We start from the raw sequence: 21693 nt of genomic DNA, 5'->3' as shown, positions 1-21693 counted from the left end.
ATTTCTTACTTTTCCCTTTAATCTTAAAATGGAAAAAGCAAAAAGTGAAACCCACTACTATCACTTTTTCACAAACCCTTTCTTTTCATTTTCTTCTCCCTCACCCCACTATACATGGGATCCACATGTTTTTTTTTCCACATGTTTTTTTTTTCCACCCCACATTTGCAAACAAACGCAGCCTTATGGTTCTACTCAGCTTCTGGACGTGCATATCCATGCATGTTGCCTTGGCATTTTCCCGGCCGCTGGTTTGCAAGGGGATAAAATCAAATTAATACTCTGTAGATAAACGTTTTCTGTGCTTCACTCTCCCAAAAACAAGAAGCAGGGTGCCTCTTCATGGGAGAGGTTAGCCAATTTATCTGATTGGTTTGGAATCAATTAAGATCGATCTCAGTACTGATCTGATCCGCGTGTATGGGGAGGTGACCAGAGGTTAAAAAACTGAATAACTTACAACATACAGAGTGAAAAATATGAAAATTGATTTCTCAGGGATTTAGATCAAATAAGAATTTAGCTGAAGTGACTCTCTTCGGAAATTAAAGTAAAGCTGAACATTCACTGAGCTTCTATTTGTACAAGAAATATGGAAAGTAGACTTCCTATTTAAACAAGTGTGCCAGGTCAGGATCATCTAGGTCCAAATCTAACCACCCATTCATGCGCATGTACTCGATGTAATGATCTGGTGGCCTTATTGCACGAGGATTCCTCACAGTGAAGCCATGAATCCTCTCGAGATCTCGAGCAAGCCACCTGACATAAACTTGGTCTACTGGAGGCACAACTTTCACCAAGATTTCTTCCTTTTCATTTTGTTGCTTCATAGGTCTGTTTCCCATGTCAACAGTGTAAATCTGCTTTAAAAACTACAGCAAGATAATGGAAGCACCTGTAACAGACGGATGTACAGAAATCACAAAGAAATTCAAGCAGCAAAACATAGCCACAGGCATTTGATTCACAATGTTATGAAATATAGTTGGTGATATTTTGAGTGAACTGCCTCTGACATCATTGATTTCCAAAGCATTTAACAAAATGGCAACAGAGTCCTAATATTTGGCCCAGCATAGACAGAAGCACCCAAGAAGGGTAATTAAGTAACCACATATGAAAGTCGCAAAAACAGAGGTGTTGCATGGAGCCAACTCCCCTCATTCGGCCTCCATTTCAAAACTGCGGAATGGGGAACAAAACAGTTTGATTAAGAACCCCAAAGCAACTGGAATTACTATTTTGCTTTGAAAGCCCTGTAAATTTCAGGACTTTCTTCCATTCGTACCTGTCCTTAATATAAATTAAAAAATAAAAATAAAACAAAAAGGAGAAAAAACAGGACTCAAGCACAACATTTGTCCAAAATACTGCATAAACTTAATTTGAAGGTCAACATCCAAATAGAGATTATTTCCAAGCATTTACTCGGAAAAACTAACAGCCTGGGACTCTGGCAATGAATTTTTTTGTGCGTGGGAGGGGTGGGGGGTTGGTAGTAGGAGTATAAGACATTAATTTGAATGGTCATTCAATCGCAGTGTCACAGCCTTAGTCTTCTACTAAGCCAACTATGCCAGCACTTAGTGCTCTACTCGTACTAAGTCAGCCTATGATGCTGAGAGACATGGGGAAGAGGAGATAAAAAGAATGCAGGAGAGTCTTGAAGAATGGAATCTATATTAACAGTAGAAATCACTTACAAGGCTAGGAAACTCACTTGGTTGTTACCTTGTACAAATGGGGCCACTTCTATTTAGAGGCACCTAAAAGTACAAAGAAAGGCTAGGATTTCTACAAGTCCTCCATCCAATGGTAGAGAACTTTCTAGCTAGAAGATATTTTCTGAAGACTAGGATTCTAGATAATTTTAGGAAATATCTAGTCATTCCCACAAAAGTAGATACCTCTAGATAATGGCCCAATCTTAGCCCAATCTTACATGTCCATAGGTTAGATCATGTCGGCCCTATAATTAGGCCTGTGAACCTTGTGAGTTAAGCCTGTGGGGTAGCATACATTTAGCCCATGGACCTCCTAGGCTAGGCCCATGGAACTATTTTTGGCAGGCTGTGATACTAGGCTCAGCGAAGTTGTCATAATAGAATTAGCCAAGTAGGATAAGGAAACAAAATTGAATCACATCTGTGTACTATTAATAATTTCTGTTTAAAAGCATTCTGAAAGAAACAAATTAAAACCTTCCAATTTTCAAAGACAAAGAAAATTTATAGATTGCAAGGTTGAAAGAAACAAATTCAACGAACCTTCGCATCTGGCTTTCATGGATGATCTCATGACTTCTACAAAGCTGAAGCCTCCTCCATTTCCTCCATCATGTCCTCCCTTCAGTGCTTCAAATCTCTTTATAGTCTCTGCATCAACCTCCTTAAATCCAAACTCTTCCTCTTTGGAGTCCCTGCCTCTCACTCCTTTACCCTCATTCAGCTCATGGGTTTCACCCTTGGCTTCCTACTTGTCAAGTATCTCTGGCTCCCACTCATCCCTGCCCACTTCTGCGCTCACAACTACACCCCTATGCTTGACCTCATAAACAAAAAAACTCCACCTTTGGAAAGGTAAGCTTCTTTCTTATGTGAGTAGGCTCGAGCTCATTAGATCAGTCCTCCAATCCTCCAACGTTTATTGGTGTGGAGTCTTCACGCTTCTTAAGACCACAATCCATGCTATAGAATCTCTCTTTTATAGTTTCCTCTGGAAAGGCAAAGAATCTCCCAGATTCTCCACTAGATCAATTGGTCTATTGTCCACAAGCCCAAATCTAAGAGTGGAATAGGAAATTGCAAAATCAAAGACTTCATTATTGCTAGGCTCCTCAAACTCATTTTGAGGGTCTCCACCAAAGAAAACTCCATCTAGGTCAACTCTCACCTCCTCAGGATTGATTCTATTTTGGACACCATCCCCCCAACCATTTTTGGACTTGGCAAAACTTCTCTCACTTCATCCCCTGGACATACCCAATATGTCCTTCAAAATGGTGGATGGCTCCACCATCTCCTTTTGGCTAATCCTTGTCACCCACTTGGCATCCTTGACCATGTAATTGGAACTAAGGGGTCTTCACCTTCAGATCCCCAAACTTTGCCCACTCTTCCATTTTATAATTTCTTAGATCCTGGTCACCCCTTCCCCCTTCCCTCAGCAACTTGACCCTATCTGGCCACTCCTCCCTCTCCCTTCCCCTCTCCCCTAAAGATTAGCTCTAATGGCTCCCCTCTAGGTACTCAGCATTCACCACTGCTTGTGTTTGGAACCTTATCTGCACCCCCTCCCCTGTCCCTTGGGCTGAACTTGCCCAGTTCAAAGGCCGCATCCCCCACCAAGTCCTAACCGTGTGGAGAACCTTCTCCCGATGCTTCATCACCCAGTCCATGCTCCTCCACCGTGACATCCAAACCAACCTCTTTTGCATATTCTGGACTGAAGCAGAACTATCCTTCCTCTTGTTTGCCATCCCATTCACCAAACCCATCTGGCTTCTTGCCCTCACCTCCGTTTTTCCATATTGCCCTCCCATTACTCATTTAAGTTGTTCTCACGTTGGGGATAATTGAACATGATAACCAGTGCAAGGGGTGACATTAGTTTATGTAACACTCATTACATAAGTAAGACAAGGACAAAGACCCTGGAAAAGCCAAAATTGGGAAAGACTGTCAAGCAGAATGGAAGGAGCAAATATACTACCTAACAGAATTGCATGGGTATAGCAGAAGAGGAGAATGGCACATTGATTCCACAACACTAATAGAATCTACATTGCTTTGAGTTTCAATAGCAACTCTTTTTTATTTCATTCACTGAGAAGAGCCTGGGAACTAACCGAGTGCAGCATTCAAAACCCTCACTTCAAAGCAGAGTGGAACAGAATTTGCGAGGGACTTCAGAGACAAAGTAACACCAGTAGAGACCAATACAACAACAAAAAACAAAAAACAGCGATCAGCTTTTAGGCTAACCATAATCCAGGGTTCAATAAAAACTGAGAACTCTTGAACTGCCATAGTTTATGTCTCATTGGTGTCACCTTGATAGTTCCTCCCCTCCAATGCCTAGGATTGCCTAGACTCCATGACAACAATGCAAATAAATTATTTAACTGTTCTAAAACTCAGTTTTTTGTTTTTTTGCTAACCTTCTAAAACTCAGTTCAAGTGCTATAAGAATTAGGCCCAAAGGCTCCAAACTAATAAACTTGTTGTATCACACAGAAAACTAACTTACAATATTAAAATTCTTCAAAAATTGAAAGGTGAGATCAAGTTTGCTTGGGGAATTCTGGAAAACAAGGCAGGGGTTCCAGAATGTTACATCAGGAAATATTAAGCATCCTTGTTCTTTCACAATTCGGGAAAAATGAGGGGAGCAGGAAGGGGGTAGACCTAAATCCCCGGATGAATGGATTGAACTCTGGTATTTTGAAAGGAAGAAATAAGGAGATCTTTCTATGTTGACATATCAGTTGATAAAATCATAGGCAAATTCCTGCTGGTAAGAATGTGGAGAAGAACCAAAACCAGAGATCTCTTATTGAATTGCTTTTCTAAACGGCTACTTAGAAGCTGGAATACTTCTTATAACAGATACTCGGTATATCAATATCATTCGATCCAAGATCTCTTATTGAATTGTTCATTCAGTATGAAGGAAAATCGATCCCTAAAGGTTGACAAAAACAGAATAAGCAAACTGAACAGTGAGAGAAAACAGGGTTGCACATGTACATAGTTGAAAACTGACAAGATATGGTGGTAGATTGAACTAGACTATGAATAATAAATAAATAAATAAAGAGTTGACAAGAAATACAGGATTCGACACTAGATAATCTAGGGATTCACGTCCAAGCATCATGAATCACACGGCTTTGCACTGAAAACAGCAGGGTCGGATCTCAATTTGGACTTGATTTACAAGACATTAACTTTTCAAAATCAAAGTTTGAAGAAACAAAAACTTACAGGTTGGAGGTTCGAAAACATAAAAACAGCCTCTCAATAATAAACACAGCCATGCACAAGACGTTTCGCCACTACTTTCAATGACTTTATGAAGTTGGGGATGGTAGAGATATGTTTTATATCAACAAAATATAAATCAGCAGAGACTAACATTCTGAGAGCTGAAATCAGCAAGTAGATCATTACGAAAGCTTATCTAGCAACTCACAATCAGAATTGAACATATTCAGCAAACGCGAATAAATTGCATTTTTTTTTTCGCTTGGTGAGAAAAGAAAGAACAAAAACAGGAATTCGCGGCCAATGCTACATCCTATCTGAGTTCTACTGCTTGAACAAACTACACAGTGAAATCAAAGGAAGCTACGCGCAGGCCTAACCAGAAAACCGATATCATCAAAGAAATGATTAACAGACTCGAAGGTAACGATTGCGCAGCCGAAGGAAGGAGAGAAACCCTGACCTAGATTAGTAGATCCGCAAGTCACCCGAGAGATAAACAGCGACGAAGAACCTTCTGCTCCTCCTTCTCTATCTTGAATTCATGTGCCAATGTAGGGATTCAGATGAGAACAGAATCCTGGTGAGGGCCGAACCCACAACAAAGCCCAGACCATTCCGAATCGGGTCCGAACCGGGTTTTCATAACGGGGCAGGATTAAACTAAAAGCCATGTGTCAGTGTCACTGATATGAAGATGGAAAGTGAGTCAGATAAACGCACGTGTTATAATGGTTGGTGCTTTCCAATTGAGTGCATTTTTTAATAAAACCACGTACTTCCAATATTTTAATTTAATTAACTAAAGATCTCGCCTTGGCAGGAACCCTTTTTTGGGTAATGAATCTTCCTTGCTTGTCCCCATTTTACCTTTCTTCAGTAAAAAGAATGTAAATGAAATTTCCATTTATATCAATTGATGTTCTCGATTCAGTGTGAGTTTGTACAAGGGAGAATTATCCTTTTCACCAATAGATTGGCATCACTAAGCAGATTTCAATTGGATTCTCCAAGGATATATGAATCTGAACCGTCGTTCAATAATTTAATCCGCGAAGTAATGTAATAATGTGATCCCGCAGTCTCAAGTATTAACGACTCAATGCCTATCTCTGTTCTATTCGCCAAGGCAGCTTCCACTGCTAATTTTCTCTGTGAGGGCTCGGCTCTTGATCTGCAATGCTCGTTTTCTCTCTTCGACTGATCATCTTCTGTTATCAACTAGTGTACCAGTAAATCAAGGGGAAAACCAGTAAGAAAGATCTATTCAATATATGGTTGGAGCCTTGGAGGTATATCATCTCTGGTTTTTTGAGAGTTCATGCATTTCGCATGGATTTTTGAATGGGTGTATTTGAACTTTTATATCTATTTCACTGCACATGGTTGGAGTCCTTTTTGGGTGACCTTCTGGTTTCACGTAGCTCTCAATGCTTGGTAGTTGTTATTTTTTCATCTTATCTTGAATGTGTATGAGAAGAATCGAGTATGGGTTTAATGCATGCGAGTTATTTTTCAGTTGGAAACCCAAAATGGCGCACAACGGGTTTTGTTTGTTTGGTGTAGTGGGAAATTTAGTTCATTTTGGGGATATTGAAGGTTCATGCATTTAGGTAATGGTTTATAATTGGAGCGTGCCAACTTCGAAGTTAGTTGGTTGTTCCTTCTGGAATCAGTGAGATGACAGATTCTAGGGAAGAAGAGGGGAGAAAGTTGAGGTCTAACTTTCGTTCTTTGAGTGATTATAAAGCACGGGTGGAAGAAGATACAAGGAAGGGGAATTTGCGTGATTCTTCCTTGGACGATAATGTAGGAACATGTTCAACTGGATGTGGAAATGGCCGCGGGATCTCCCACTTCTCCTGTCGTGGAAGTTTTTGTCGGTTTTCAGAAGGTGTTAACTTGAATAAGAAGGAAAGGAGGCTGGGTATGAATGGAATTAGAGAACATGCCACCTCACGGAAAAACCAGAAAAGAGCTGCATTGGAAGAGGATCCTGATTGGTTGCCTGAACAGGAGAGCTTCGTTGAATTTCCAGACGCAAATAATGGAGGTGACTTAGTTGGCAAAGTATTAAAGATTAAACATAACGAAAATGGGAAGAATTTATCTGGGGAACATGTAGGAGTGGGTGTTTCTATACCTGGAATGCAATCTATACCTGTATCCAATAATATCAAGCGTCTTCTGTTCTCGGCTGGATGGACAGTTGTTTCTCAACAAGGTCTCAGTGACCTCCTGTATCTCTCTCCATCAGGTTCTGTTTATGGATCTCTGTCCAAAGCTTTGGAGGCTTTTTCTCTTGATGCTTCTGAATTCAGAAAGAAGAAGCAGGGCTTATACCAGTTAGCGCACAGTGGTGGCATTTGTGGCTACTCAAATATTCACCAACATTCTCGGGGCAGTAAACTTGTTTTTGAAAATACTCATCAGGTAAAGGAAACAGTTTATCAAGTAGACCAAATAGAAGCACCAGCCAAACCTGTTATGTTGTGGGACCAGAAGAAGAATAAGGAATTTCCACCAAGCACCGTAAAAATGGTACCCAGTGGAGGGCACAGTGGGGCAGCCTGCTGTAAGGTAAGTGAGGAAGCAGAGTCTTCCATTAAGAATGGAAACTTTAGGAGTGAATTGAATTATAGCTCTGCAATGACGTCAAAAGCTACGCGTCATGATGATGTTGAGATAAAGCAACATGGCAGTTCTGTTGGAGTTTTGGGTTCTGTGGTTATCAATAAGAAAATTGTTCCTGTAAGTGATACAATTGATATGAACATAAGGGAAGATGAAGATTTCTTAAAAACATCAACACATGGAGAGTTTATCACTGGTGATTTGCTTCTACTGAGATCACAGAATCACAATAAAACACAGAAGAAGACTTTGCCAGTGCCTGATGAAGCACGATGTGAGCAAGTATCTGATGTGGCGGCAGTGGATGAGAAGATGAACAAAGCAAAGAGAAACTGTGATGGGTGCAGTGAGGCAGTGGTCAAGGCTAAAAAAAACAATGCTAATATTTTTGAGGATGGGGAGTTGCATGGACTTAGGAGGTCAAAACGTATCAATGGAAGACATGTTCCTATTGATACTGAATTGAATTTAGAATTTTGGGATGATGATCCATATTTATATTCTTGTGGTTCTGTGAACTTATTTACTAATGATGTGTGTCTTGGAACACAAGAGCCTGATTACAATATTGACAGGGTAGCTTATCCTATACCAGAGAAAATTAGATATAGAGAGGTGAATGATGTGTTCCCTGGTATTGCAGATGGGAAGCAGAAGAACGATGAAGGGACTGATAAGAATGGGAGATCTACAGATATGCACAAGGGGTTGATGCTTCAGCTGGAAAATGATGGTACCTTCATGAATTTGTCAAGTCAGGATATGCTACCATTGGAGCCAGAGACTAATAATGAAAGTGAGAGTGAAGCGTGGAGTGAAAGGAGGTTTAGAGAAGTGCGTGATATTTTGGCATCCTGTAAGGCAGTTAGGATGGCAAAACCCTTTACTGCATCTACTGACTGCTCAAGTGATAGAGCCCAAAAAATGAATTCCACTGGATCATTGGTAGTAACTAATGGTAAAGACAAAAATGGTAATGTGCATCAGGACAGTGGTGCTCTAGAATTAAGGAGGTCTGCACGTATTGATGGAAAACATGTTCCAGTATGTGATGAATTAGATATCGGTATGTGGGACTTTGATGATTTCATAGATTTATCAAATTTTGAAGACAAAGTTGCAAAGAAGGATAAGGAAAAGTCGGCTAAACCAAATTCTAAAACAGTAGACATTGTGTTCTGTTTGCCTGCAAGGGGTTTTGTAGATGACATATTTGGAAAGAAGGTTAGGAAAAGGTCATCATACTCGATTTCTGAAATGCCAAACATTGTATTGGCTTTGCCTGCTCCCAGTTTTCTGAAGGAAGCTGCTGTAATGAGACCTGATTGCCAAATTCAGTGTCTGGTGGAGCAAACTGCCACAACAAAATTTAGTAGCCATATAACTAGAAATAGGGAGCAGTTGGATAAGAGCACTCTGTGCATTCATGGGATGGTGTCAAATAAATGTGATGGAGAAGAGATTCCAGTTGCTGAACAAGGGTCCTCTTCATTAATGGATAATTGGACTCAAGCTTTGGAGCAAGCCTCCGCAAAGAAATCTGATGACCAGAAACCTAGAAAAAAGGAGCAGTTGAATAGCAATGACACTCTCTGCTTGGATGAGATGGTGTCAGTGAAATGCGTTGGAGAAGAGATTCCAGTTTCTGAGCAAGTGTCCTCTTTGATAATGGATAATGGGACTAAAGCTTTGAAGGAATCTACCACTAGGAAACCTGATAACCAGAAACTTAGATATCTGGAGCAGTTGGAGCAAACCTCCACAGGAAAATCTGAAAGCCAAGGACTTAGAGATCAGAAGTTGGATTGTAATAGCCTTCCATGCATGCATTGGAAGAAGAAATTTGCTGGAGTAAAGACTTTGGTTGCTGAGAAAGTGGCTCCTTTGTTACCACATAATGGAATAAAATTTTTTCTAACTGAGATGCAGCCACCACTTTCCCTGAGCAAAAGGAAGCGACCCAGTGGTGGATATTCAAATGGCAAAAGAAAGAAAAAGAGGAGTGGTGGGTGTGGTCTTGTGGTGAGGAGAACTGGTAAGGGTGATTGTAGAAGACACATATGCTCTAAGAAAAAGTGTAGCATATTATCTTGGTTAATCGATAATAGTATATTGACTGAAAATGAAAAAGTTATTTACAAAATACAGAATGATAAAGGTAATACAATGAAAGGATGCATTACTAGAGGTGGAATCCGTTGTGACTGCTGCAGAAAAGTGTGGTCTTTATTAGAGTTTGAAGCTCATGCCGGTAACAATGTTCATCAACCATGGATTAACACTTGTCTCATCTCTGGGAAGTCATTGATGCAGTGCCAGACTGAGGCATGGGAGAGAGAAAAGAAAAAAAGAAAGATTGGTTTCCATACTGTTGACTATGGTGATGCAGATCCTAGTGATGATACTTGTGGAATCTGTGCTGATGGAGGGCACTTAATATGTTGTGATGGTTGCCTGTCAACGTTCCACCAAGAGTGTGTGATGCTGAAGGTTTATTCTCTCTCCCCCTTGCACACAGTTCTGTTTCATCCTCCTTGATTTCTATTGATACTGTTAGGCAGTTGGCCACCTCAGTAATTGGTGATATTTAATTATGCTGGAATTGTATGACTGTTGACTACATTAACGTTATCTAAAATTAAGTTCCACTGAGAGTATGGAGAGATTGGTGATGTTAATGCTGTTTCCGACCTTGTCTTTGTAGGACAATCTTGCACATTATATGCATATAAAATATGTTTCTACATGTGTATGCTGAAAATGAGGGTTTGAGTGCTTAATAATTAGATGCTAATAGGTTCTGTTATTTCTGGCAACAGTGATACTGGAGTACTTAATCATCGCTGTGCCTGGTATATGAAGGAAATCGCTTTAGTTCATTACATCCAAGAAATTTGGGACCGTAGCTTTAGAACTAGATTATTTATTTATGGCACTGCATCATTGGGCAAGTAAGTTGAACCAGTTTTGCACTCCAAAAGCTAATCTCATTCATTCACCCTAATATGATATTTATAGATTTACAATCCATAGTTTAGGACTGACTTAGAGAGGAAATAGGAGTACAAAACAGTTTAAGAAACAAATAAAGAACATAAAAAGTCCTAAAAGGACAGTAAAAGAGGAGCCCTAATTTGATTAGGACTCTCCCCTAATTACCAGGTTCGATTCCTTCAATAGAAAGTATATCCACTTTCAATTTATGTACCTGCTTGTACACTTATACCTGCTGAAGATGATGTCTGGATAACTTTATCTACATTCCATTCTTGCCATACTGTGACACCATTATTCTAATGTTGGTCCATCACATAACCATACTCTTGGCCATCATCAATTTTTATCAACATTCCATTCTTGCCTTTTCTGTGACACCATTATTCTAATGTTGGTCCATCCCAAATAACCAAACTCTTGGCCATCATCAATTTTATAAGTTATGTCCTCTTCTTTATATCTGTGAGTTTTTTTACTACATAAGAGATTCCAAATAATTTGTTATGCTAAATCTCACAGGTTTTTCTGATGGTTTAATTTTTATTTTATTTATTTTAGTTACTGTCTTGTCTATGCTGATGTGCTTGCTTTTATGTTCCAGTCACTTCCTGAAGGCAGTTGGTACTGCCCATTTTGTAGATGTGCATTCTGTTTGCAGACTGATCGTGGACAAGATAAACCTGATTGCAATTTTAGCATTTTAAGCTGTAAACAGTGTGGATGCAAATGTGAGTATATTGATGAATGTTTTCGTTCAAATCTATGTATATTTTTTATGCCCTCTTTACCTTGGTTCTACCCTTGGTTTGATCTCTCCTGCAGATCACAGAGATTGTGTTTTGGAGAAAGATATGGACGGATTTTTATCTTTCTGTGGAGTTAAGTGCATGAAGGTGTGTGTTTGTTTCTTACATTTCTTTCATTTTATAGGTTGTTAGTGACTATTTTTCATGAAGTAATATCCTGCAAAACAGGGTTCATGAGCCAACCACAAGTAGTTGGCATAAGCTTTTAGTTTTCTATATGTGCGTTTTCTTCAATGGAGCTTTATTATCATGAGATACTCATCACATTGTAAAAGCTGGCTTGTTCTCTATTGCTGAGTTGTGAGATATTACATGTTGTATATATTTGTGCATCCTTTTTGGCTTTTCAGAGAATTAAAAAAAATTGTGTTGGGAAATACTTATCTTTTTTACCTATTGCACATAGAGAGAAAGGCCTATATTTTGTACCATAACGAGTTATTCTTTATATCCTTAAATTATAGGTAGCTGCAGCTCTGTCAGACATACTTGGTGTTTCAAATCCTATGGGTGAAGGTTTCTCCTGGACTCTTCTAAAGCATCTAGATGAAGATGATGGTACCAGCTTAGATCAAAGGCTATCTTTTATCATGGAATGCAATGTAAAACTTGCCTTGGCTCTTTCTGTACTCGATGAGTGTTTTGTTCCTTTAGTGGATCCAAGAACAGGTCTAGATATGATTGTGCAAGCAGTTTATAATTGTGGGTATGCCTCATCCTAGAATATCATGATCAACTTTTACGCTTTATGGTTCATTTGGCTAGGGTTTCACTCTTAGTTATGTTAATGGTATTACTTATACTTCATAATCAGTTACGAATTCTGTAGTTACTAGTTACAGTTTTTATAATTATATGTACTTAATTCTTTGATTTAAATTGCTGTTCTCTTTTGGATAGTAAGTCTTATCTTTTTCTCCCTGAACTAATCTTTGCTCATTCTAATGCAATATCACTTGGTTTGTGGGACTAGCATGCCAAGCTTTCAAAGCCCAAATGGGAGAAGAACTGGTCAAATAGTTTTTGGCCCATCACGGGTTGGAATCAGTTAATTTATTTAGTACTTCTTTTTTTAATATTTTAATGGTTTTAAGGTACCTACTAAAGAGAGAACTAGAGTTAGAATTGAATTGCAAGTTGCTATAGTTTTATTAGGAACCTTGTTATTTCCCTTCTTATATATATATTTGCTATTATCCCAGCAATTGATGGAATGAATTGAATAGAAGCTTGAGTGTTCCATTCGTGTGTGCTTCTGCAATCCTTTTCTCCTTCTCCTACAGGCCTGTCGTCATAATTATTCCATCTGTTTCACACTTGTTGAAGTATATACACTTGGGCTATTTACTGTTCATGACCTATTTCCTATTATTGGATGGTTCTATTGAAAAAAAAAATAAAAAAAAAAAAAAAGAAGAAGAAAAAAAAAATTGGGCAGCCAAGAGAGAGAAAACGATCCCTAAGTTGATTAAACTTGCTCTGATACCATGTTAGAAAACAAACATTAAATAATCAAAACTGAACTTGAACAAAGAAAAGAGAGAAGAAGAAGAAGAGAAGAGAGATGAAGAACCAGTAGAAAAGACTTGTGATTCTTAGCTTAAGATTCTAGAATCACAGAACACTTTTATTTATAGCTTCTGTTAGGTACCTGAATGAGGCTACTTAACAAGGTGGAATAACTCAAGAAGAAAAAAGGGACTTTGAATAAAAGTTGAATAAGAAACAATACATTCTACCAGCAGTAGGTGATTCCTACGGCTACCCAAGAGCAATGGCTCTCACATAAACTTCTCTCTATCTCCTTTCTACTCATCCTCCCCCCTATTTATAGCAATTACATTCCTATCGAATTAATTAACAAAATCAGCCTATTTCGAGTAGGACTCTTCAAAAGTAACCTAACTGTAATGTAACTCTAACCTAGATGTATTATGACTCTTGACTCTCTAAATCTAATTTTAATAACCTTAACGCAGAAGGACTCTTCATACTTCAAATTTGCTAGTCGCCTGAATGCAATAGGACTCTGCTGAAAACGACAGGACTCTCTTCACTCTTCAAATTGTCAATCGTTTTAGGAGTGCTTTCCTTGTCGAATATAGACTCTTGATATCAGGGGCTTATCCATACTCCCCTCCAAAAGTTTCACCTTGTCCTCAAGGTGAAAATCTGGAAAGTGGGACTGCATTTCAGCATAAGATTCCCAAGTATTTTCACAAGGCGGCAGTCCTTTCCATTGAATCAAAACCTCCCGCAACCCTTGAGTAGAGAAACGAATGTTGAGCAAGGCTTCGGGTGTGAGCTGCAACTCGCCATTTCCCTGCAAACAAGTTGGAAGCAACTGCGGCTTAATGTGCTGCCCCATTGCCTGCTTCAACTGTGAAACGTGAAACACCGGGTGGATCCGTGAATCATCAGGTAAACGTAGACGATAGGCGACTGGTCCCACTGGCTCAATGATCCGGTACGGCCCATAGTAGCGATGGTCGAGTTTCTCATTGGGCCGTTTGGTGAGTTTCTGGAAGCGATAAGGTTGTAGCTTAAGAAAAACTTCATCCCCCACTTGATAATGCACTTCCCTACGCTTTGAATCCGCGGAATTGCACATCCTATCTTGGGCCACCCGCAGATTTGTTTTGAGATCCTCCAACACCTGATTGCGCTTTCGGAGGAACACATCAACCTCATCCACTTTAGATCGACCATCCTCCCAACACAGAATAGAGGGGGGGTCTCGTCCATACACAACCTGAAAGGGAGTCATTTTTGTGGCTGAATGAAATGTCGTATTGAACCAATATTCGGCCCACGGTAACCAATTAATCCAGTCCTTCGGTTGGCGAGCGCAAAAGCATCGTAGGTAAATTTCAAGGCTGCGATTTACCACCTCTGTTTGACCATCCGTTTGAGGATGGTAGGCACTGCTGAACTTGAGGTTGGTACCCGCTAATTTGAAAAGCTCCATCCAAAAATTACTAAGGAAGACACGATCTCGATCGGAGACGATGGTTCGAGGGAACCCATGCAAGGGGATAACCTCTTTGCTGAACGAGATAGCCACATCCTTGGCGGAATAAGGGTGTGAAAGAGCGATGAAATGCGCGTACTTGGATAGCCGGTCAACTACAACAAGCACGGTATCTCCACTCTTAGTCTTGGGTAACCCACCAATAAAATCCATGCTAATGTCTTCCCAAATGCGATCTGGAATTGGTAGTGGTTGAAGGAGTCCAGCGGGTTTCATGGCTTGATATTTACTGCGCTGACAAGCATCACAACTACCCACAAATTCGAGGACAGCAGCCTTCATTCCTACCCAGTATACCACAGCTGCTAATCGCCTGTAAGTCCTCAAAAACCCTGAATGCCCACCGAATGGGGTAGAATGATACTCTGAAAGTAATTTGGGAATTAATGGTGACCCATCGGGGATGACTAACCGATTCTTATAGAGTAAGGTGCCCTTTTGAAGCTGGTAGCTGGGGTAGTCCTGGGATCCCTTCAGCAAGGCTTGAACGATCTTCTGGTAACGGTCCGAGGCGTGTACCGCTGTATCTAGTCCCTCACTTTCCTGCCAAGTTGCTGTTGTCATCGAATAAAGCTGCTTATCATCCTGCGACCTTCGCGAGAGAGCATCGGCGGCTTTGTTTTCACTGCCCGGACGATACAATATCTCAAAATCAAATCCCAAAAGTTTCAAGACCCACTTTTGTTGATTAGTAGCCACAATGCGCTGTTCCAACAAATATTTCAGACTTTTCTGATCCGTTCGTACTTTGAAATGTCTCCCCATCAAGTAATGACGCCATTTTTGAATGGCAAGTACTATTGCCATTAGTTCTTTCTCATGTAGACGGACTTGGTTTGTGCGCGAGGGGACAACACTTGGCTCCAGTAGGCAATGGGATGGCCCTCTTGCATCAAAACCGCACCCAGCCCAAAACCTGAAGCATCAGTCTCTACCAAAAACTCTTTCGTGAAATCTGGCGTCACCAATACTGGAACGGTTGTCATGGCTGTCTTGAGGGCATTAAACGCCGTCGTTGCCTCGTTACCCCACTGAAATGCATCTTTCTTCAATAAGTTCGTGAGTGGAGCGGCAATTTTACCATAATTTCGAACAAATCTGCGGTAATAGCCGGTTAATCCTAAAAACCCTCGCAAGGCTTTAAGATTGGCAGGTTGGGGCCACTCCACCATGCACTTAATCTTCCGTGGGTCCGCCGTGACTCCGTCTTTAGATATGATATGTCCTAAATACTCCAGTGTAGCAACCCCAAACATGCATTTTTTTCGGTTGACTACGAGGTGGTGCTGTGTGAGAAGTATAAAGGTGGTTCGCAAATGGGCCACATGTTCCTCCATGGTCTTGCTATACACCAAAATATCGTCAAAGAACACCAAAATAAATTTTCGCAAGTGTTCTCGAAATACCTCATGCATTAGTGATTGAAATGTGGCTGGAGCATTCGAGAGCCCAAACGGCATCACTAGGAACTCGTAATGCCCATTATGTGTACGAAAAGCCGTCTTTTCTTCATCACCTTCCGTCATTCTAATCTGGTGGTATCCTACTTTCAAATCAAGCTTGGTAAACACTATGGCTCCGCCTAGCTCATCCAACAGTTCGTCAATTGCAGGAATGGGAAACTTGTCAGGAACTGTGAGTTTATTCAGGGCACGATAGTCCACGCAGAAACGCCATCCGCCATCCTTCTTTCGAACCAACAGTACTGGATTGGAGTAAGGACTCACACTAGGTCGTACCAATCCTGCTGTTAACATTTCCTGTACCAATCTTTCGACCTCGTTCTTTTGAGAATGTGGGTAACGATAGGGTCGAATATTAGGTGGGTTACTCCTCTCGGCTAACCGTATCTGGTAGTCTTGCTTCCTTCTTGGCGGCAGTTCAGTTGGTTCAACAAATAATTGAGCAAAGTCATTTAATAAATGTGACATTGCTGTACTCTCTTGTACCTCTATATCGTCTCCGACGGGATGCTGAGGTTGAGGTTGTAGCCAGTATCCATCACCGCTTTGCTTGAACCGATCGTAGCACACTCTTCAATGTTGTTTCTAATCGCAATAAGGTTGGATCCCCATTTAGTTTCACAGGTCGTCCCCGCCACTCAAAGCTCATGGTTCTCAAGCGCCACATTACTGCGTACTTCCCCTAGTGTCTGCAGCCATTCTACGCCCAAGATTATATTAATGCTACCCAAATTGAAAGGGTAAAAATTTTGCACAAAGACCTCGCCGCCCAGCTGAATCAGAATCTATCGACAAATCCCCGTACCTTTGCTAATCGTCCCATCGCCCAAAGCAACCTGAAATTTTGTTTTCTGGATTTCCAATCCCAACGGCTCCACCAACTTTTGAGCGACGAAATTGTGCGTTGCTTCACAATCGATCAGAATGATGACTTCATAGCCATTTATTTGTCCCGTTAGTTTCAGTGTGTGTGGTGAATCGATCCCCACCAAAGAGGTATGCGAGAGTTCTGTCTCAAGCACCGGCTCCATATCGTCATCATTGATCACTCCTTCCGGTGCTGCAACTTTTGGACTATCACCGTCGTGGAGTAACAGCAACCTTAGTTGCTTCAGAGGGCATCGATGGCCTTTGGAGTATGGGCCGTCACACCTGAAACATACCCCTTTGTCCATTTTATCTTTGATTTCTTCCTGGGATAACCAACGTGAGCATCCTGAGCTCCCCGTCGCAGCTGTAGTTGCAGGTCGAGATTGTGAAGAGGAAGACGCGGGTTCACTTCTTTGGTTTGGCTGAACCGAACCGTTAAAGCTTTGGTTCATTCCGGTTCCCTGAACCGTATTGGTTCCTTTAATATTGGTGTTGGGTGGGCTGAAGTTAATAAAACGTGAGGTTAGATTTTGGGCTGATTGAGTGGGTTGGGCCAAAAAAGGTTTCTTATTTTTCCCCACTCCATTTTTGTCCTCCACGGCTTGGGCCAGGTCCATTATTTGGCCCAAATTGGTGAGCCCAAATAATCGAACTTCAGCCCTTACTTCTTCATTTAAACCAGCGAAAAACACCCCCTTCAACCATTCTCCATCTACCGCTCCGTCTGCTCTGCTAATTTCTTAAACCCTTCTCTATATGCTGCAAACGTTCCACTTTGCTTGTGATTAATCAATGCTTCTTGGGAGTCTTCAGGTTGTGTTGAGTTAAATCGATAGATCATCGATTCTTTCAAGTTTCTCCATGATGACAATGGCTGCTGCAGTTCTCGGAAGCGTATCCATCCTTGTGCTGCACCTTCAAAACAAAGGGTTGCGCTTACGAGTTTCTCTTCATCGCTGAGTTTGTACGGATCAAAGTACCTTTCAGCTCGTGCGATCCATCCCATCGGATCTTCCCCCGTGAAAATTGGCATCTCAAGATGTCTAGGAAGGAAGTCTCTCGGTTTCTCTGGTTCGATCGTACGCTTGCTGTAATCTGGAACTCCATCGGTTGTAGTCACCTCCGGCATTAAGGTATGCATCTCTGCTGATTTTCCTTGCGATAACATGAACCTTAATTCATCTCTGAACTCATCATTGGCCTTTTCTCCTTTCTCTATGTTTTGTGCTAGGAGTCCTACTTGACCTTGAATCTCTTTCACGATACTTTCCAATTCCTCTACCCTCTGCTCCATTCGACTCTTGACCATTCCCCTAGAATCGATGGCTCTGATGCCAATTTGTTAGGTACCTGAATGAGGCTACTTAACAAGGTGGAATAACTCAAGAAGAAAAAAGGGACTTTGAATAAAAGTTGAATAAGAAACAATACATTCTACCAGCAGTAGGTGATTCCTACGGCTACCCAAGAGCAATGGCTCTCACATAAACTTCTCTCTATCTCCTTTCTACTCATCCTCCCCCCTATTTATAGCAATTACATTCCTATCGAATTAATTAACAAAATCAGCCTACTTCGAGTAGGACTCTTCAAAAGTAACCTAACTGTAATGTAACTCTAACCTAGATGTATTATGACTCTTGACTCTCTAAATCTAATTTTAATAACCTTAACGCAGAAGGACTCTTCATACTTCAAATTTGCTAGTCGCCTGAATGCAATAGGACTCTGCTGAAAACGACAGGACTCTCTTCACTCTTCAAACTGTCAATCGTTTTCTTGGGAGTGCTTTCCTTGTCGAATATAGACTCTTGATATCAGGGGCTTATCAGCTTCTAATGAATCTAATACAACTTGAGAGACAAGTAATTGTCTTCTAGAAAAAGGAAACAAAATATTATAGCTTTAGTAACTTCCTAACTCCTAAAATAGAAAGTTCTGAAAATAGAAACTACCACCAAAATAGAAACTATACTTTCTAAAAACTCCCAAAACTTATGTAGCAAGACTCCCACATTAGAAATAGAAAATATAATAAAAACAATAGCATAATACTGTTCACGTGAACAGTAACATAGATTTTACTGTTCACGTGAACAGTACCGTGAATTTTTTACTGTTCACGTGAATAGTGTCATGAATAGTAAATAGCCCAAGTGTATATACTTCAACAGTTAATACTGTTACTAATTGAATCCTACACTTTAATTACTATAACTTCTCCCTTCCCCCCCCCCCCCGTGAAGCCTGATGGTTTTAAGTGCCAATTAGGTGTTAATGTAAAAAGTCTGTTACATCATTCTAATTTCCAAATTTCAGGGGAAAATTACTGCCGCTCCCCCGAACTATTGCACCTTCATCAATTGAACCTTCCACTTTCTAAAATTACTATTACCCCTCCTCGTGCCTAACAGTGTTAAGAGTCTATTAGGTGTTAGTGCAAAAAGCCCACTATCGACTACATTCAAATTACTAATATTTGAACTATCCATTTTGCCATTAGAAATCAAATTGTTATCCTACCTTTATCTTCATTAAGGGAAGGGAGGAAAAAAGAGAAAATCATTGAGGGGCATACCTGGTGCTGAAGGCTTCCACACAAGTGGAGTCCGCCAGGGTGGGGTGGATTTTCCTATGTAGTCTTACCCCAGCACTTTTTTCTGAGAGGCTGTTTCCATACCTTGACCTTAGGTACAACTGTGGTCCACTGACCATTGTGCCAAGGCCCACCCCTATCCTACCTTTATCTTCATCTTCAACCTAAAACACCCACCACTACCGCTGGCCTTCTTTTATGGGAACCAGATAGGACCATCATGGATATATATATATATTATATATATATATATATGGCATCGGTCGAAGTGGTGCTTGAACCTGTTGGGATTGTTTTCATTTTTTCCACCTAGAACGTTGTTAATTTGGCCTTCCCTTTATAGCTTATAAATGTGATTGTCAATGTCAATTTCGTTTTGGGGGGGGGGGGGTTGTAAATGGGTGTTTTGGATGTTTTAAAGGAAGGGTGCATTAGTAATTTAGGTCCAGCATAAAATAGTAATAATGTACTACCCAGGGCTAGTTTAGCATCCCCAAAATATGCATAAATGCCTTATCAAATGCCTGTGTAGGGGGGGTATCATATCGGGTTTGATTAGTAGTTTTAGAAACATGAAGGTCACCCAATAATTTGCAACATTTTCTGGGGGTAATAATGATTTTCCCGAGTAGTAATATTGCATGGATGCAATGCCTGATATTGGTGAGGGTAGCAGCAACCTATGGCGTTTGATTAGTAATTTTAGAAAGTTCAGGGGGTCAACCAGTCATTTTGCGATAGGTAACAGTAAATCTTTTTATTTTTATTTTTATTTTAGATGTGTTACGTTTCTGTTTAATGTTGGACCATTCAAGTGATTATTCTTGCTGCAGTTTAATCTTGATCTCATTATCCATTTTTCAGCTACAGTTTGCCTGCCTGAGTTACATTCTTGAAGAACTGTTGACTATTTTAAACAAGCACTGTTAATTGTTTGGCTAGATTGGCTTCCTATTCTTTTATTTCATAATATGAATTTCATCACTATAACTTTTAATTTTCATTTGCCACATTATCATATGAGGAATTTTCCTTAAACATCGAAATGTCATGCTTTTAAATCCTGGTGCTAAGTATTTAGATACTTGTACAATATTTTGAGCTAGTTCAATGTCTATTCAGATCAAATTACAACCGTCTTAACTGTGAAAGATTCTACACCATGATTCTGGAGAAGGATGAAGAGATAATTTCAGTGGCAACATTAAGGTCAGGATATGCTCATATTAAAATATATATATATGTATGTATGTATGTATATGCTTTTTTTTTTTTGGGGGGGGGGGGGGGGGGGGAGATGTTATTTGGGGATTCCTGAATTATTGTGGTTTGGTAATCTGATGGTAAAAATTCTCTTTTTTGAAAATTTCATTCTTGATAGTGAGTTCTAATTGGATGAACAATAATTTATTAACCAAAGAAGCACAGCACAAGAGTTTCTAAGGCAGAAACTAATGGCAGAACATACAAAACAAGCCACAAGCCACCCACAGGACAAGCTATAGATGAAACAGTGGTGGTAGCTGGCTTAAGGTATTTGGAAAATTCTAAGTCTAATAAACAAGTTCTAAATGTGGAAACCGTGATGGTAAGCAATTTGCATTTGTATTTCTCCTTTTAGTTTACAACTAAGAGGATGATCCCTCTCCTCCTCTCTTCTCCCTTCCTCCTCCTCTGGTGCTCCCTCTGCCGCTGGCATTCTCTCTGCTCCTCCTTCTCCTTCTCTACCCTGGAAATCGCTCTTCTCCTAGCCTTCTCCTTCTTCTCCTGACTGCTCACTATCCTTCATCCCTCCTTCTCCTTCCGCTCCTTACCACCTTGCCCACTGCCCCTCATCTGCTACAACCCCAGGCACCCTTCCCTGGAAACTCGCCGTCATCGGCCAATTTCTTGGCCCTTGCCCTCCTACTAGTGTCATATGTGCATCTCTCTCAAAGCAATGGCATGCTAAAGGCTCTCTTGAAATTTTTGCTAGACTCTGGCATTTTCCGGTTCAAGCTCCCCTCTCCCTCCTGCAAAGCCAAGGCTCTTGAAGGCTCCCCTTGGTTCGTCGGTAAGACCCTTGTCTTCACCAAGCCTTGGAAACTTTCAATGCCTTTTTGCAAGGATTCCTTCTGCTCCCTTCCCATGTGGATAAACCTCCCCGGCCTCCCGCTTGAATTCTGGAGTTTTGATTGTCTTAGCCGTATTGGCTCTACCATTGGTCGCCTCCTCCGCGCTGATCCTAAGACCTTCAACCTGCAAAGGCTCTCTTATGCACGTCTTTGTGTGGATTTCCCTGCTGATAAGCCTCTTCCCCTTGCATCTC

The 21693-nt window shown here is 40.6% G+C and overlaps 2 protein-coding genes across 2 annotated transcripts in view; one reads left to right on the top strand and one right to left on the bottom strand.

The window, feature by feature from the left end:
• Positions 1 to 143: 143 nt before the first annotated feature.
• Positions 144 to 5569, bottom strand: LOC149028078 (aspartyl/glutamyl-tRNA (Asn/Gln) amidotransferase subunit B). Its single transcript, XM_089168380.1, has 2 exons — positions 5452 to 5569; positions 144 to 898 (listed from the first exon to the last, which is right to left on the bottom strand). Exon 2 carries the CDS (start codon positions 846 to 848, stop codon positions 609 to 611), a length of 240 nt encoding a protein of 79 aa, XP_089024506.1. The 5' UTR covers positions 849 to 898; positions 5452 to 5569; the 3' UTR covers positions 144 to 608.
• A 5878-nt stretch (positions 5570 to 11447) lies between these two features.
• Positions 11448 to 21693, top strand: part of LOC149028077 (increased DNA methylation 1-like) — a 44295-nt gene continuing 34049 nt past the window's right edge. Inside the window, exons 1-3 of the mRNA XM_089147687.1 lie at positions 11448 to 11512; positions 11890 to 12131; positions 20508 to 20594. Of these exons, the coding sequence (XP_089003813.1) occupies positions 11471 to 11512; positions 11890 to 12131; positions 20508 to 20594 (371 nt within the window). The 5' untranslated portion in view covers positions 11448 to 11470. The remainder of the gene's footprint in view (positions 11513 to 11889; positions 12132 to 20507; positions 20595 to 21693) is intronic.

Source organism: Hakea prostrata, chromosome 1 (genome assembly GCF_041222555.1).
Source record: "Hakea prostrata isolate BN-2017 chromosome 1, UWA_Hpros_2, whole genome shotgun sequence".
Lineage (NCBI taxonomy): Eukaryota > Viridiplantae > Streptophyta > Magnoliopsida > Proteales > Proteaceae > Hakea > Hakea prostrata.
Note: the sequence above shows the minus strand (reverse complement) of the source record. Positions and strands in the feature narration are given on the sequence as shown.